General features: G+C 43.8%; 1 protein-coding gene across 50 annotated transcripts in view; it reads left to right on the forward strand.

The window, feature by feature from the left end:
- The window catches only part of Epb41l3 (erythrocyte membrane protein band 4.1 like 3), a 214,345-nt gene that overhangs the window by 145,331 nt on the left and 50,806 nt on the right, over positions 1-18,208 (forward strand). For all 50 annotated transcript variants that reach the window (XM_006523618.4, XM_030249482.1, XM_017317239.2 and 47 more), the window contains one exon: positions 17,368-17,472. In XM_006523618.4, the coding sequence (XP_006523681.1) occupies positions 17,368-17,472 (105 nt within the window). The remainder of the gene's footprint in view (positions 1-17,367; positions 17,473-18,208) is intronic.

The following is an 18,208-nucleotide window of genomic DNA, read 5'->3' on the forward strand; positions in this document are numbered from 1 at the left end:
ACAGGTTACTACTTTGCCAGATTATCACTGCTGTCAGCTGAGGGCTTAAGTCAATGCCTGGCTTTTTATGGGTACACGTTTGGCCCGTCAGCACATGTGGGACGTCGCCCGCTGGCATCAGCTATGAGATGAAGATAAGTCTTCACACTGATGGAGCTCACCTGGGGGTGGCAGCTTGTGCCTCTTCAGGGCCATGCTCCTCCATTATTTCAGTCTGCCTCAGAGAAGAATTATTTTAACCTTGTCCCCAAATCATACACCTTACAAGTGACACCTGTAATCTCTTTGACCACAGTTCTGTTCCTAGGGACACAAGAGAACATGGTGCAGAGTTCAGTCTCTAGATTTTTATTTTTATTTGGCTTAGTTTGTGAGCGTGTCCATGCATGCATGCATGTGTGTGCATGTGTGTATGTTTAAATTCAGCAAAATATAGATGGACATCCAGGAAAGACCCAGGTAGGCATGCTATTGAGGGGCCTGTCGTAAGGATAGTAAAATATTTACCAAGTGACTCACCCAGCTCCCAGTATGTTACACTCTGGATAATTCTGCTGTGGTACAGAGTACACATTGGCAGGAATTAGTTTCTGAGTTTGGCTCACTCGCCTGTATTGGTGTCCAGCATCTGATTGGCAGATTGAGATGGGTAACGCGTTCTTTCAGCTTTTATTGCGAAAGGAAAAGTGGGGCTATTATTGGTTTGGAAACATTTTCAAATTCGAGGAAAACATCAGAGTGGATTTATGAGGCCCTTGTGGCTGAACTACTCCTGTGATCTTGTTTATGTTGACAGCAGCAGACACAAAGGAAAGATTTCCCATGGTAACATCTTCGTCCAGTGTTGTTAGCTCTCAACTAAATAATTCATTGGGAGATGCAAAACATGAAAACCTGGTGAAATGCTACCTGGTGAAATTTAATAGATTTCCCCCTCAGTTTGTTAATGGCAGCATAGCATATTCTCTCACTAGTTATCATTTACTGGCAACTAAGTAAATTTTAGCAGTGGTTGGTTTGGCCCCTTGTTTCAGGCTCAGGGTGTGTTTACTATAAAGCCAACTGTCTTTTGGATGCGAGGCCACCGCTCTAGCTACATAAGAAAGGATTGCTAATCATTCTTGCCAGGGATTTTTGTTGTTGTTTGATGGGTTGATTTGGAAGGTGTCTGGGGTTCATGTTGGGGGAAGGGTGTTTGCAAGGTTTCTGAAAAGCCAGAGGGCACTTCAAGGGCCAGTCCTTCGCGGACCTGGCAGTTCTCCACATACACCAGACTGCATGACCTGTGAGCTTCCAGGAATCCACCTCTTTCTCCTTTCCTGGTTTCTGGGATCTCTTAAGTGGATCCTGAATATCGGACTCAGGTCCTCACACTGCAAAACAAACACTTCACTGACTAGCTGCCTCCCTGCCCCTGGATTTTCTTTATAGCCGTCTGGCCATCTTTTCTGGGTTTTGTGTGAGACATGCTGACAGCAGCTGGTTTCTCCACAAACAGGGCCATCCGAAGTTGTGAAATCAACTTAACAGCCTCGTGTTTTCTTAAAGGCTTATTGAGAGGAACTTGCTGTGTCTGTCTCATGACAGACTCCTGAAGGCATCTAGAGTTCATTAAAGCAGGATGTGAAAAAATCACATCGTCTCTCATCTCGTTCACTGGTAGGAGATGGGCATAAGTTAGCATTTTATTTCAAGTAGTTACACATATCCAGGCTTTAAAAATATATTTTTGAAGGTCATATAAATACCCTAACAATGGGAGGGCTGAGTTTCTGCAAAGAGGAGGATGAATAAAAGCAGTCGAGGGTGTTGTTACAGTCTTAGTGAGGTCTTCCCAGCCCACTCTATAGAAGAATTGAGTGCTGAGCTCCAGCGTCCCAGCCTTCAGAAAGCTGTGTGTCATTATTCACCTTGGTCACATATTGCCTTTGCCTCCAGTGTGTTTCTTACCCTTCAAAGTCCTCACTTCTTCCATCTGTAAAACACAGGCTCAGGGTCATCGTAAGAAACAGAGAGAATGAATGCTCTCCAGATGCCAGGGACTGATCTGCAGCACTTTGCAAGTTCAAACGCTTCCCTAAATTAGTGACATGGGCATTCCATACAGCATAAAGCATATCCTTCTGGAAAGTACTTAAGAATAAGTATATATATATATATATATATATATATATATATATATATATATATATTACTCTATATAGCTGGTGGATTTTTTTTTAAATAGAACTAGAATCATCTCCGTCTCATACTGTCTTGAAAATCCGCTTTCATCACTGTACTGTATCAGACACTGGGCAGTGTGTTTTACCTTTTGAGAAAGGAAGTTCCCCGTGGCTCTCCATTTCCAGTATTGCTGAAACCAGGAACGAGCATCAGGATTCCCCAGTCGGCAAACCATTTGATTAGCACTTTTAGAAATGCTCGACAATTTCAGGAGAGCGCCAAGTTGTTGTGCCCTCTGACCAGACAGTGGAGAGATGGAGCAGCTGCCCGGGAAAACAGTTACCCTGCCTTTGCTCACACAGCCACAGTGACCCTGCTGCAACCAGGGGACCCCATTGTCAGACACCAGGAGGTGCTGAGCAAGCTTGGACATGCTGTGGGCATAATTATGCACACTCCATCCCAGCATGCCTGCTGCCTCTCTGTGTGCTGAGTCACCTTTTATGGTAAGTGAGGAACTGCAGTTCTCCCCTTAGGTAAGGAACTACTCAGATGGCATAGGATGGTCAGAGAAAGAAGAGACCACATGAGGGAGTCACCCTGCTTTGTCTACATCCTTAGTGCCTCTCAAGGTTGCGTGGAACATTCTTCTCCACAAAGCCTCGAGTTGTTGTCATGTGTGTTGTCGTACCTAATAACCCTGCATGGGTAGAGGCTTCTACCATGTTCAGTTAGATTTCAGGTATCTTTGAAATTGTAGGTCGACCTCTACCTGCCTGTCAGAGCCAAGGAGAGGCCAAGGCCTCTTTCTTTCTGCCCCTCATCTCTTGAAGAGTTCGGTACTAAGCTGAGTTTTCTTAAAATAATGAGAAACACAATAGAAGCCGCTGGGAACAGTAAAGAGCTGGAAACCAGGCCGCGGCTCTCTAGTTTGTGTTGGGACAGATACTTTGCTCTCTGGGAGCTTTCCTTCCTGGAGACGGTTTGGCTCTTTGAGGACTAGATTCTTCCGTGTCTTTCTAAGTTTAGGTTTTGATAGAGGGCCGACAGCCGTCAGCTGGCGATAAATGCGTCCTTGGGAGTGAAGACTCCACCAGAGTGGCCCAGATCCTTGAGCATGATAAATGGCTCTCCGGCTACTCTTGGCAGGTAGGAATTAATTATCAAAGAGAGCTGGTCGTCCATGCGGTGCGATCTAAGGTGGGATTGAGTGGAGGAGCACTAGTGTGTTTTTCATGGGGTGTAATTACACTTCCACTTCCCTTCCTGCCCTCCGGTTTACAGAATCCATATTGCACACACATAATATTTACATCTCACTGCTCAGAGCTTCCATCCCTCAGGCAGATAAGATGCTGTGTGGAGCAAGCACTGGGTGCGTTTGCATCGTTGGTGTGAGGAGAGGAGGTGGAGGGGAAGACCGAAGGACCATAAGATCCATGAGATACGTATGGTAGAAGAGTTCTGTCTGTGTCATTGGTAGAGTGCTTTCCTATTTAACGCATAAAGAGTTAAGCATGGGCCTTAAATCACAATCACAGTGAAACTCATTCTATTGATCGTCTCAGGGATTCGGAGGGCATGTTCATCAGAGAGGCAGGGAAACTGGGGGAGGTAGAATTCTCCTGATCACGGCAGGGTTCCATGCTTCCGAAGGGCTTTACGTCATGAAGTTTGTTGACCTGTCTATGTGTTTTAGGTTTGCTCTGTGAAACAGTTAATTGTAAGGAGAGAGACTAGAAGTACAAAGGCTGGTTAGTTCTCTTGCAGTAAACTTGGCAAGAAGTGGTGAGATGCCAAACAAGGTGAAGTCAGCCAGTACAGAGATGAAAGTATATTTCAAAGACCTGTCTTGAAAGTCAAAAAAAAATCTGAATCAATTGGGTTTGTGCAGGTGGGATAGTATCGAGACAGCAGGGCACAGTAACTTCTGTTCGAATCTGCTTTGTGTCACTGTGATCGTCAGTGACCCAGTTAAGAAATAGACGCTTATTTAACTTGTGGTCTGGAGGCCGAGACCCTGAGGAGCACAGCTGACGACTGCCAAGGGCCTTCTCAGGGTTTAAAATGGCCAGGGAGGGCATTGGATGGAGCAGCATTCCAGTGCCGCCCCCCACCCCCACCCCCGTGCTTCCCCCTCCTCTCATAATGGCTTCACTGATCTCATCTGATCCCAGCTGCCTCTCAAGGGTCCCCTCTCCCCAGACCATTAACACGAGTTGATGAAGTGAGTTTCCATCGTGCAAACTTTTGGGAGATGGTGTGTAAACCACTCAAACAATGTCGAATCTGAACTCACAGGCACAGGATACAGGAAGAACATTTACAGGACAAGAGCTTGAACTTAACCTCAGACCTACTAAGTGATCTCAACTAAGAAAGTAGCGCTTGGCTGCTGCATGTTGTCTTTGGTGTTTGGAGAAATGTCAGACAGGCATGCGCTGGGAGCCATTATATTCAGATATGTGTGAGTGAAGGAAAGAAAAGGTTATTACAGGCTCAGTCTGAGGAATACGGGCATTCAAAGTAAGGGAGAGAGGAGTGGTGGGGAGACCTTTACCCATACCGCCCCACTCATCCAGCTAGTCAACTCTAAAGGTTGCTCCCCTACACAGAACCCATTTCTCCTTTTAGGTGTAGCGTGTAGTTTTTGCTACCCCTCTTTAAATTCCGGGCGGACCATGCTACCAGCCTTGCCGAGGTTCCCTTGGATCCATGGATGAAACACAAACGCGCTTCAGCTTATTTTCAACTGTCTTACTGGCTCAATTGCTAGGTGCTTCAAAATACTCTCCTGCAGCTAGCGTGCCCTTCCCAATACTACTCTTAGCTCAGCACCTCTTAATCTGCCCACGGCTTCAGTTGTTCAGTTACCTTTAGCCCCAGCTCAACACCCTAAATCTGCCCTCAGCTTAGTTATGTTTTGAATCTCCTGCCTGGGCAAAATTGAAACTTTGTAATAGCCTCTTCCTCATCCTGCCTATCACCCACCTCCGGGGACCCGGAAGTCCCGCCTCTTAGCTTTGGCCCAGTCATTGGTCCCTGGCAATTTTATTGATCGACCACAAACCAATGGGGAACAGGACCTTAGCATCAGAACCACCCTCTACAATTAGGCGTGGTCTGACACATCACTCGGGTGGGCTGTTCCCTTGAGAGGTTACTGTGAGTGGCTCTGGTTGAATTAGGCTTGTTCAAACAATTTTCATGGAGTCTGTATAGGGAAGCATTTCTGTTTCATCTTCAAATATCCACTGAAGGTGTTTCTCTGTTAGGTACAGGAGGTGGGACTGGTTGCCATTTGTGGAAGAGTAATGGAGCGTTGTCATACTTTGAGGTTGGTCCCAGCGTGCCTCCCTTGAATCCAATGCCAAGGCTCTTTTATTTCTCCAAATTGGATTTGTGTCGCCTTTTGCTTGTTACTATCTCAGTTATACCTACCGATAAGAACTGCAGCTTTGCGTGGCATAGAGGCATGTCTGGTCCAGTTCTTTCTTTGAACAGCTTCAGTGAGTGGTAGCAGCTCAGCTAGTATTCTGCAGTATTGTGTTTTCTAAAGGTTGTGCTACTGTACTGGGAAGCAGGGGGAAGTGGTGTGATTCAGTCACTCTTCAAAATAGAAAAAAGACATCTCTGTAAGTGTAACCTCATGTTTACCCAGCGTGAAACTAAAAATAATGCCCCGTCCATTGTTTATGTCTCTCCCAGTCCCCCTGCCTCTCTTTTGGGATTCTTTCCCCTCTGGTCTCTGCGCAGACATCTGGTCTCACTCCTTCTCTTCAGAAAAACAAAAGGATTGTCTTCTCTCTCCACTTGAAGAGTTTATATTGTCAGCTTTGGCATCATCAGATTCTTATATGTCTTTCTACCAGAGGTCACAGACTTGCTGCTGCCGGAACCTTTATTGAAACACGTAGCTTTGCTGCCAATAAAGTTAGCCTCCAGTAACTGTTTCTTTTCCTTGTCAGATAAGTATTAATGAACCACGTGCTTCAAGATGAATGTCATGTGTGGTCCTTGTGTTGCTCCCCTTGCAAGACTGACCTATCCTGTTGCTGTTGCCTGTGATCTTTAGTTATCTGGGAAAGAGAGAACTCTATAGATGACGAACTTGAGGCTAAACAGACGGGGTATAGCTGATAATTTATGAACTGCTCTATTTAGTGGGGTGTAGAATTCTTCCCAGGATGCACGATGTCTTTGTTGGATGGGGGTGCAGCATTTCAGTGTCAGACAGCTGTGTCTCTCCCTGGTAGGTATATTTGAAATTCCTCTTTAAGGGCAAAGGAAACCCTTTCTTGGAGCCACATCTACTGGTAACATGGCCCCCGCTTTCCCCGGGGCCCCTCAGAGGAATGAGTGATGGTAAGCAGATGTACACAGCCACACAAGAAACTGTTCTTGTCGTGACGTTTGGGAAACGGAAAGGCACACAGAGACTTGTTATTTCTTATGGAATGCCATGGCGACAGCAAATACAGTCACCAAAGAGGCACCACATTCTTCAGGGAAATGCCATTAGCCTGAGCTGGGAGAGCACATGAATAGTTTAAGATAATTACCCCCAAGCAAAATGCCGTAATGTCTCCAGTCATCCCTTTATAGAAGATCTTGCCCAGAATGTCATGGTTTACAGAGCTTTCCTAAAGAGGGCAGGGATAGGAATGTGTCCCGATGGCAGTATGAGGCAAGCAGACCCCACCCCACAGCTAGAGCTGTGGTCAGTTTCAGAGACACAGTTTAACTTGGGCTTTGTCTGACTCTCAGAGGATTTGGGGCTTTGTCTAGTCTCGATCCTACTCTCAGAGGATCTGAGATGTTTCACTTCACATAAGTACACAAAGGATAAATGAGAAGATTTTTAAATAGAAAATAAAATGAGTATAAAACTGGAGGTGAGATTAGCTCACAGAGCACCCTCTCTCTGGAAGGCTCAAACGAGAAAGCTGCCACTCAAGTGTCCAAACCATAGACCATCTCAGTTGTTCAGGGGAAGCACAGTTATGCCATGGAAGTTACTGGAGACTTGCTGCTGCAAACCCCAAGGATTACTGGAGGAGTGACTATCAATAGCCACTGGTACTGATTCGTAACCACTCAAACCTCCTCTCAATAAAACCTGAAAAGCATTTGATAATTCCATGTCAGCTTAAGATTACAGCCACACAAGAGACCTTCCTTTCCATTCAGCAAGTTCTGTTGGTCAGTCCTCCCACCATAAGCTTCTTATATGTTTTTCTACAGAAAAAATGTCCAAGATTTGGCTTTTGGGGGGTATTTAAGGATCTATCTAAATATCTATCTATCTATCTATCTATCTATCTATCTATCTATCTATCTATCTATGTTTCTACACACACACACACACATTTTATTAAACATAGGAATTTTATTATGGATAAAACCAGATACAGTGGCATAAATGGGAAACCAATAGGACTTCCCATTCCACATCCCCTCACCCATGTTCAAGTAGATAGGACCATCTCAAGAGATGTCCTGGGCTCACAGAGTGCCTTCCCCAGCTGTCCTCCTGAAGGACTGGGACACAGTATAGATAAAGCTGCCATGACCTAATAGCATCCCAGTGACATTAGGCTGGCATCCTCCTGTGTGAAGCTGGTGAGAAGGATTCATGTGGCTGCAGTGTCTCAACAGTGTGTCCGAACAGTTCTTTAACTCTCAGATGATTTGACATCACCTGAGAGATGGGGACTTGACAAGAACACATTAACTGGGCTCGTCCCCCTCCTTGTACAAGGACAGGGGCCGGCCACACAAATCCCTGCGCCCAAATTTAAATTCACCTTAAGTTTGAATCGACACCATTGTAGAAAGACCAAAGGAGGCTCAAGGCACCCAAACTGCAGTTCATAGGGTATGATTTCAATAATTTCGTCCTATATAAACTCTAAAGCACTCACAGGGCATTGAAGCTGAAATATTATAATACTTTTCTTTACTGTTCAAGATACCCTCAAAGCAAGCATTGTACTTAGATATGCAAATAAGTTTATTTCTCCATATAGAATTATTAAGCTTAAGCCTGTTAAGTATGTGACTACTGTAAAAGCATCGACCTTGGTGTGAGACAAGATACATACATGTAGTAGAACATACTCGTAGTGTTCCAAGTGAACACCCATATGATCCTGTTCTAATGGCTCTGTAGTTAGGTAGAGAAGAAGAGACCTTTTAGTTGTACAGTGACTTTATATAAAACTTTTAAAACCTGCAATCAGCATTCATGAAAGGACTAGACTAGGATGGGGGTGTGATGAAGCAGGTCTCTTGTTACCTTGGGATGAGATTAAATAGAATAATAAGATAATTGTAATAATGATGCCTTTCACTTTAAATATGAGTTGAAATAAAATGGAGAGTGGTCTGAGTCACTTGCATCTCTTCTGTCTGCCCAGTTTCATCCTTTCTCTTCACATTTATTGTAGATCTTGCTCTCTCTTCCCTGGTAAATGCTATAATGATTCTTGTGGGGAGTTTCCATAGTGACCCAGACATTCTTTTAAGGTTACTCGCAGCCTTGCCCAGTTAATAGCTCAGAAGATTTTATGGAAATAAACGATACAAGTCGACTTAATACGTAATTTTAAAGCAGTATCCGTGTCATTACCATATTGTTTTGATTCTCAGTGTCTAGAGAGAGAGAGAGTTAAAAGAGAGCAGTGTATCAAATCTAGACTGATTATATCCTTAGAAGTTATGTTTCCTTCTCTGTACTTCCATTCCCCACGGCTCTTGATCTGACCAAGCAAATTGCTGAATTAGAAATTACAATGTGGATGTATAAGTGGGTTCCTGTCTGTCTGTTGGTTGGTTTGGGATATCAGAAAGCTGCATCCTCTCTCAGGCAAAAATTCTCAAACCTCATTAATCAGAATGAGCTAATTAGGGGACCTTAGCCATGGTTCAAGTTTTAAGTTGTGCCTCCCTTACAAATTCCTCTTCCTTGGGCTGCCTCTTCTGCATTTGCCTTTCACATACTGGCATAGTGACCTGAATCCATAGCAGATTAACAACAGGAAATATTGTCTAGCAAGCCTGCTGCCAGCATCTCGTGTGTGCTGTGAAAGTCTTTGTGGAAAATGAAGCCAAGTGTTGTTGCTGGCCAAGAAGAAGCGTGCTCCACTCAAAGGCTATTATCTGCCACAGTGCTCAACCCCAAACACAAAAGCCTGATTTCAAACACAGGCTCCAACTGCTGCAACAGATGAGGGCAGAAAGCAATTATGGATGAAAGAAAGAGACGACTTTACAAAAATAAAAAGGTCCAGGGGGCTTAATTGCAAGAGGGGACTTGGATGATGTGTGTGCCGGAAGTGCCTGTTCCTTGAGTCTTGTATAAGACACTGGGGGGATGCTAATGTGCTCTCATCACTCATGCTGTATCCATGACGATATATGCCCATCTTATGCCTTGGCTTTAAAGATAAACAACTGTGCCAGTCTACCCGATGCATATTCAGACCCAGTCTGTGTGTGTTGGTAAAAGACTGAACATGTACCCCTGTCACTGATGGTAGGGATAGTGGTTTTTTTTTGTTTTTGTTTTTTTTTTTTGCAAAGAACATTTAACCATTTTACCTCTGCAGTGAATATCACTGTGTGAGTTATAAAAGCAGTGCAATGGTTTTGTGGATTTGTTACAGAAGAAATGGACCTTTAATAGAAATACTTTAGTTTCTGTGAGTTTCGGGATGAGAAACTGCCTTGATCTTACTTAAGGGGATCAGCAGGTACTTTGTACACACTACTGTACACACTACTTTCCGCCATCCGGACAGCATGCCTTTCAGTGTGCTTCATGTGTTACCCTGCAAGGGAATGCTAAACACATTTCCATTTTATAGTGGAGACAGTAAAACTCAAGAGAGGTTGGGTAACCTCTTTCATATCCCATAGCCAGGTAACTGCACAACCAGAGTCTAAAACTGGGCCTGTCTAATATGCTACAATAAAACATAAAAATAAACTTGAAATACCTATCCTTAAGGTATTTAAGTGACGTTAAGTAAGCTCTAACATGTTTAGACATGGGAATAAGTTGCATATTAACTCTTTTGCCTAAAAACTTCTCAGGTCCGGGACACTGTTCCATATTTCTGCTTTAACAGAATGCTGTGTGTGGTCATCATCTAACTTCACACAGCAAGAATATGGCAAGTTATTGACTCATTGATAATTATTGATAATTATTGACTCACTGATAGCTTCCTGTTTGAAAGAACTGTTGTTGGGGCTGGGCTGGTTGCCTATAATATTGAAGGAAGAGGCTAGAAGTGGGACATATGTTTCCTCTATACATGTAATCTCTGCCTCTCATGCCACGCCTCCATGTGTATGCAGCCTGTATCCCACATGAGCCTGCTGCATATTCTGAAGGATGCCATTATGCCCTGCCCCCGTGGGAATGGTTGTGGCAGGGGTGATGGGGATAATGGACTTCCCACCATGCATATTGAATGTGGCTTTGACTGTACACTTGAGACAGAAAGTATAAAGTGCTGTAGACGCATCGAGGACAGCTGGTGTCGCATCCTGCCTTGCTTCCCAGGGCTCTGGCTTCAGCTCCTTTAAGAGAGCTTGTGGATTCAGTTGTCCAGACACCAGCTCTGTTTGTCTCTGGCTTTGACCGCAGTCACGTATAAATTGAAAAAACAAACCCACTCCTAGCACACACACTATTAGAATGCTTTTGCCAAGAGCAGCTTGGTAGAGAAAAGGAAGGCCCAAGGCAGGATGGAGAACGGAGCTGAGCAGGCGGCAGAGGCTGGAGCCCTGGCACATGGAGTTTACTGAGTTCTTCATGAGCTCCTGGGCCCAAGGGAAATAGTAATGCAATCTCTTAGAAATGAAGTTTCAGATGATCCTTAGGGAGGAGAGCAGTACTCAAGCACACAGTGAGAAAATGCAATGAGGAAAGGAGACATTGTTTTAAAGGCGGCACCCTGCCTCAGGATTAATCCAACAAGCTGTGAGTAGGAACTTCCTTAGGATCCAGCCAGCAGGCTTCTCTGGCACAGAGGCTGCTTCCTTGCTTACCCGGAGAAAGTGAGCTTTCCCCTCCTCAGGCAGCAGAAATACAAGCACAAAATGGGTACTGCAGTCACCCAAGAGGGGAACTTCCCAAGAGAACCAGTGGTCTGAAAGGAAGACTCCTGATGGAAAGTGAGTGGCAGGCACCCTGTGCTACCCAGGCTGCTTCTGGATTCACAGTGGATGAGAGGCAGTGGAGCGTCAGCGCCCTTCCCTGAACACCCTCAGTGTTGCTGCTCTAGATGTCTTATGGTTGACTGTGGCTAAGTTGTTATAGTATGGCTTGTTTGTTTGTTTTTGTTTTTAAATTTGTGTGTCCTTGTTGTTGTCATTGTTGCTCTCATTGTTGCCGGTGTCATTATCTTTGTGGTCGTCATTGTCATTGTTTTCATTGCCATTGTCGTTGTTGACATCGTTGTTGTTGTTGCTGCTGCTGTCGTTGTTTTTGTAGTTGTCACTGTTGTTGTCATGGTGGTTGTTGTCATTGAATTTGCTGTTGTCGTTCTCGTTGTTGTTGCTCTCGTTGTCATTGTTGCCGTTGTCATCATTATTGTTGTGGTTGCCATTTTTGTCCGTGCTCATGGTTGTCATTGTCGATGGTGTTGTAATTGCTGTCATTTCTGTTGTCATTCTCACTGTTGTCCTCATCGTGTGGTACATACACACACATCAAGAATATCTTCAAATGCATGTTAGTCTTCCATGGGGTTTTGTCAGTGTCTTAGGGGTTAATGTCGACCATTTTACGGAAGCTTCTGGCTGGTACATCTGTTGTTTCTTGAGAACATTTTTTTTTTCCTGAGAATATTGGTTGGGAAGGGATGTTGTCAGATTTTAAGTACTAATGCAGAAATAAGTCAGTTATCTCATAACAGAGTATTGATGCAAGAGGCTTGAAAGGAGCCATAGTAGGCCTACAGTGAATTTGAAAAAGTGAATATTTTCTCATGAAAATTAAACTTGCTTTAGGATCCTCATGTTGGAGAATTTTTAAATTAGGAACCTGATTTAACTTACCACGTGCCTTTCATCGATATCTACAAGAATCACCTTGGAATCTTTTAATCTTTTAAATCAATTGTCCTGGGGGGAGGTATGAACACAGGGATGCTCCTCTAGGGCCGAAGCATCACCTTCCTCAGAAGATATCATAGGAAATGTTGCGGGTGAGCAAGGCACTCCTTGAGTAAGTCAAAGATGGCTTAACTCTAGCTGGGTGGTGGTGCCGCACGCCTTTAATTCCAGCACTCAGGAGGCAGAGGCAGGCAGATTTCTGAGTTCAAGGCCAGCCTGGTCTACAGAGTGAGTTTCAGGACAGCTAGGGCTACACAGAAAAACCCTGTCTCAAAAAAAAAAAAAAAAAAAAAAAGATGGCTTAACTTACAAGGGACCACAAGTATTAAAACTTAATCTTACCTGGTTAGATAACTAATCCATTAATTTGGAATGAGTGAATATGTACATATATGTATGTATATGTTTATATGTGTGTATATATACACATATCCATGTATACTTGTATACGTGTGTGTGTGTGTGTGTGTGTATGTATATATTTGCATTTCCTCATTTGACTCAAAAATATCCATTTATTTCCCTGGATTCGTTTATTTTTCTCATGCTGTGACAATGTAGCTGAGAACAAGTGACTTAGAAAGGAAAGATTTATTTTGGCTCATAGTTTGAGATGAAGAAAACATGGTGGCAAGAATGTAGACAGCTGCTCACACTGAGTCTCTGGAGAGCAAGCAGAATGGATGCTAGTGCTGGACTCCACCCCCCTCTATTTTTTCAATCCAGACCCCTAGGACATGGAATGGCGCTGCCCATGTTCAGGGTGTGTCCTCTCTCCTCAAAGACATTTCTCTATCAATACCCTCACGGACATCTCCAGATCTCTAACATGATCCTAAATCCTATCAAGTTGGCATTAAGCAATCACATAGCCCAGTCTAATGACAAGGCCCCTATATTTAATCTTTTAATAAGAAGCATGTCTCTGAGAGCTATCACATATAATGTAAACTCTAAAAATTGTCAACAGTTGAACTTTAGTCATGTATTGACAAGTTGTGCTCCGAGTGAGAAATGCTCCTCATAGTTGTTGCTTGGCAATTTTAGGATGTGAAGCCTGGTTGGAGGAAGTATATCACTGGAAGTGGGCTTTGAGAACATATAGCTTCACCCCACCTCTAGTTGTTTTTCTGTTTCCTGTGTACAGATGAAGTGTGATCTCTCAGTTTCCTGCTCCCGTGGAGCTGTGTCTCCAGTCATTATGGATACCAAGGCCCCTGGAACTAAAAGCCAACATAAACTCTTCCTTAAGTTGCTTTTGTTTACAGTTATCACAGCAACAGAGAAGTAACTGATACCTAAGTACATACAGATGTCCATAAGTAGGAATAGTTGACCAGTTGAGGAATCTGTTAGAAAAACAAAATCTGAGTTGGAAAAATCAAGACTAAGAGATTTCCGAGAAGAGATTTCTCAATGTGGGGGCGGGGGGCGGGGTGTAGTCAGGTGCTCTCACCATTAGCAGTTTCCTTGTTGCCAGAATGTTGGGGGGCCAGAGCCCTGTGGGTCAGGGAAAATTATTTGAAATCCAGTCATTAGTTATTAACCACAGGAGGTGAGTTATAGCCTCACACCTGTCATGGCCCTACGCCATCAGGAAAATGGAGAGAGAACAAACGTTCTAGAACAACTGAGTGTCTGACACTTAGGAATGTCATTGTTTCCGCTCCATTTTGTAGCCGGACATGTAGTAGATGCCCGTGTAGTAAGTAGACACATATAGTAAGTAGTTGGACATGTAGTGGGTACACTTGTAGTAACTAGACATGTGTAGTAAATAGATGGACATGTAGTAGATGCCTGTGTAGTAAGTAGACACATATAGTAAGTAGTTGGACATGTATGGGTACACTTGTAGTAACTAGACACATGTGTAGTAAGTAGATGGACATGTAGTAGGTGCATGTGTAGTAAGTAGATGGACATGCAGTAGATGCAGGTGTAGTAAGTAAAGTAGATGCATGCGTGGTAAATGTAGGTGGACAGATAGTGGATGCTCAGCAACTGGCTTAAAGATTCCTAAGGCCAAGAAACAAGATACCATCACTGTGAGGGAGGGACCACTATGAACTAAATATATTCAAAATACTCAATAAGAAAAGACTTAGGGGGCTGGTGAGATGGCTCAGTGGGTAAGAGCACCCGACTGCTCTTCTGAAGGTCAGGAGTACCATCCTTAAGGAGATCTGACGCCCTCTTCTGGAGTGTCTGAGGACAGCTACAGTGTACTTACATACAATAAATTAAATAAATAAATCTTAAAAAAGAAAGAAAGAAAGAAAGAAAGAAAGAAAGAAAGAAAGAAAGAAAAGATTTAGACCACTGCTGAAGGGGCTACTGATTAATGTGAATCAGTTCTAAGAAACAGGACAAGAGGGAGTCCTCAGGCCACCCATGTCCCTGTTAGGTCAAAGGGAGAACACTAGAAGACAGCTTCCTGAAGCGGTCACCCTGGAGGAAGAACCCATGCTAATGTACAGACTTTACAATGTTTCGATCATGATTCAGAAGTGCTATACAATAACTTACAAATGAAAGATTCAAACCACTTTTTCACAGTTTCTGAGCCATGTGTTGTAGTTTTGCTAACGAGTCATTATTTTCTTACCTTGTGGAACACACCATTGATTTTGTAGCTTGCTATAATTTCTACTTTATCTCCCCATCAAAATGTATCCATTTCCTCAAATACTTTGGAAGGGTCGAGTAATTACTTTCAGGATAATTACAGATGCATAGCTACACACTCCACTCACAGGTCTTTTCATGGTTATTATTTTGTCATGGACACGGTTTATCAATTTTCTTTTACCTCACTGTTAATACATCAAATCTCAAAGATAAATATGCTTAGCATATTGCATATAAAATATAAGCACCACAGAACAGGAAAGTACTTTAGCCTAATTGTTGGCAGTTACATTGCCGACTCCATGGCTGTTGTTTAAAGGCCTTTGATGGAAATTGATGGGAGTTATCACAATAGTTCAGCTGATGGCTATTTCCCCAGTTGATTAACCCCCCCCCTTTTCTCTAGAGGATGGCTCGAGAATCCAAAGTGCGGCACATCCGTCTGCATCACATAGTCACATGACCTCGCTGTAACCTGTAAACTTCGGAATGTTTTGTTAACTTTGTCTTGTCATATTCTTGTTAGTGAGCCTCAAAGGAGGTAAGAGAATTCCAACTACAGTTACACAAGACTGAATGTCGTGACAAAGTTGCAGAATGAGCAGAGCTTATAGGAAAATTACCTAGAAAAAGTTGGATAAAGATTGGAATAGAGTTTGAAGTGATGAGTCACAGAGCAGGTGTTTCCCTGGCTCGGGGTCTTAAGACTCAGGGAGCTGTAGAGCCTGGACATTCTGACCATGGCTGTGTGAGGGCTGTGTGCTCTCTTTCCCACTCAGATAGTTGTGTTTCAGAGCATTTGACACTGAGCATCACACGCTTTCTTCTCCAGCTACTGTGACTTACGGGTCAGCCCTCAGTCACCTGTCCTTCCTTGGTGACACCAGTGACATTTTGATTTTATCGTTGTTTTTGTTGTATAGTCATTTGTAGAGGTAGCTTTTATAGGATGAGGATGTGTGTGTGTGTGTGTGTGTGTGTGTGTGTGTGTGTGTGTGTTTACAGTGTACAGGTGTCTGTGTGTGTATACATGTCTGTGTATGTATACAGGTCTGTGTGTGTGTAGTCTGCGTGTGTGTAGTCTGTGTGTGTGTTTTACAGTGTACAGTTATGTGTGTGTGTGTATGTACAGGTTTGTATAGTCTGTATATCTGTGTGTTTACAGTGTGCAGGTGTATGTATACAGATGTGTGTGGGGGTTCTGTAGATGTATATGTACAGTATACAGGTATGTGTGTGTACAGGTGTGTATGTACAGTGTACAGGTGTATGTGCATGTGTGTGTGTGTGTGTAGGTTTGTGTATGTGTGTGTATGTTTGTGTGTGGTCTGTATATCTGTGTGTTTACAATGTACAGGTGTGTGTGTATGTCGTCTATGCGTCTGTGTGTCTGTGTATGTACAGGGGTGTGTGTATAGGTGTGTGTATGTGTGTGTGTGTATAGGTGTGGGTGTGTGTTGTCTATGTGTCTGTGTATGTACAGTGTATAGGTGTGTGTGTATGTGTGTATGGTGTGGTCTGTGTGTCTGTATCTACAGTGTATAGGGGTGTGTGTGCATGGATGGTTGTATATGTGTTGATGTGCATATGCATGGCTCTGGGTTTCAAGGCCAGAAGTCAACCTCAGCTGTCTATATCACTTGGTCCCTCATTTTCCGATAAAAGGAATACTAGCTATTTGTCTCATCCTGTGGCAAAGACAACTTTAAAGAAAGGAGAAGTTCACTTTGGCTCACAGATTGAGGCTACAGGTTACTGTGGTGGAGAAAGCGTGGCTTAGTTGTGGGTGAATCTCTGAGAGGGGAAGAGGTTAATCAGGTGGGGGAAGGAGCCATTAGCTGAATGAATGATCATGATAACGCTTCCCACTAGTGCTTCAACAGCCTTTAAACACAGCCACCGTGGAGTGTGTACTGTGGTCACTGCCAGCAATGATTGTTTCGTTGTTTCCCAAGCTTTGAAAGCAGGGAGTGATGAACATTCATGCCCAAATCGGTTGCCTTTCTCTTTTTATTCAAAGTGTAGAACCCCTGTCCATGTAGACACTATCCAGTTCATCTGGGTCTTCCTGCTTCAACTCCTCTACTTCATACAGACCCTCACAGGTATACTCAGTGGCTGACCTAGTCTAGGTAAATCCTTCCAGGCCTGCCCAGGGGCTTGTCTCCTAGGTCCTTCTACATCCTGTCCTATGAGCTATGAATATGAGCTTTCACAAAGTGTCCCTCACTGAACCTGGATGTCACTTGCCAGACTTGCCAAATAGAGAGCTCTGGAGATCACCCCGTCTCCATCTGGCCCTGATCTGGGGTGACATACATGGGCCACTGTGTCTGACACTCACTGACCAGTTTCAACAATCTACTTTCTATGCTCTGCCCTGTTTTAGTCTTTTGGGAGATTTTTCTACGTTAACTTGCTTTTGCATTCTTTCCTGTACAGAAGCGCTCCCGAGGACAAGTGCTCTTTGACAAAGTGTGCGAACATCTGAACCTGCTAGAAAAAGACTACTTTGGCCTCACGTATCGAGACGCAGAGAATCAGAAGGTGAGAGATCGAAGACTATGAACCGTTAAGGCTGGTTGTGTATTGCCATACAGAAGTGGCCTGAAATCAAAGAGACACGTTGCTTTCTCAGTGTACACCCCCTGCCTCATGCTCATGCATCTTTGGGTCCCTAAATGTGCCTGATCTTTCTTTTTTCTTCATGAAGAGAATCCTTGGAAACTTCCTGTATCCTTGAATATTTTTTAAACAGTAGGTCAGTACCAATTTTTATCCTTTCGATTTAGTGCTAGAGAAGCGTTTGATCAGGGTCTTTCCCCATAATATAGCTCAAACACTTTCTTGAACTCACTATAGCTAAATATTTAGATCCTTATTTGGAAAACATACTCATACCCCTCCCCCGATTCTGTGATCCCCAATTCTGTGGATGTGACATAAAAAATTAGAGAGGATGATATTTGCTGACTGATAAAACCTGTGCAAGTGTACCTGTGTAGTGTGTAACTGTCTGGTGTAAGAACCTGTGCAGGGTGAGTACCTGTGCAGGGTGTGAGTGCCTGTGCAGGGTGTGAGTGCCTGTGCAGGGTGTGAGTACCTGTGTGGTGTGTGAGTTCCTGTGTGGTGTGTGAGTTCCTGCGTGCTGTGTGAGAACCTGTGCGGTGTGTGAGTACCTGTGTGGAATGTGAGTACCTATGCAGAGTGTGAGTACCTATGCAGGGTGTGAGTACCTGTGTGCTGTGTGAGTACCTGTGCAGTGAGTGAGTACCTGTGTGGT

Source organism: Mus musculus, chromosome 17 (assembly GCF_000001635.26).
Source record: "Mus musculus strain C57BL/6J chromosome 17, GRCm38.p6 C57BL/6J".
NCBI lineage: Eukaryota > Metazoa > Chordata > Mammalia > Rodentia > Muridae > Mus > Mus musculus.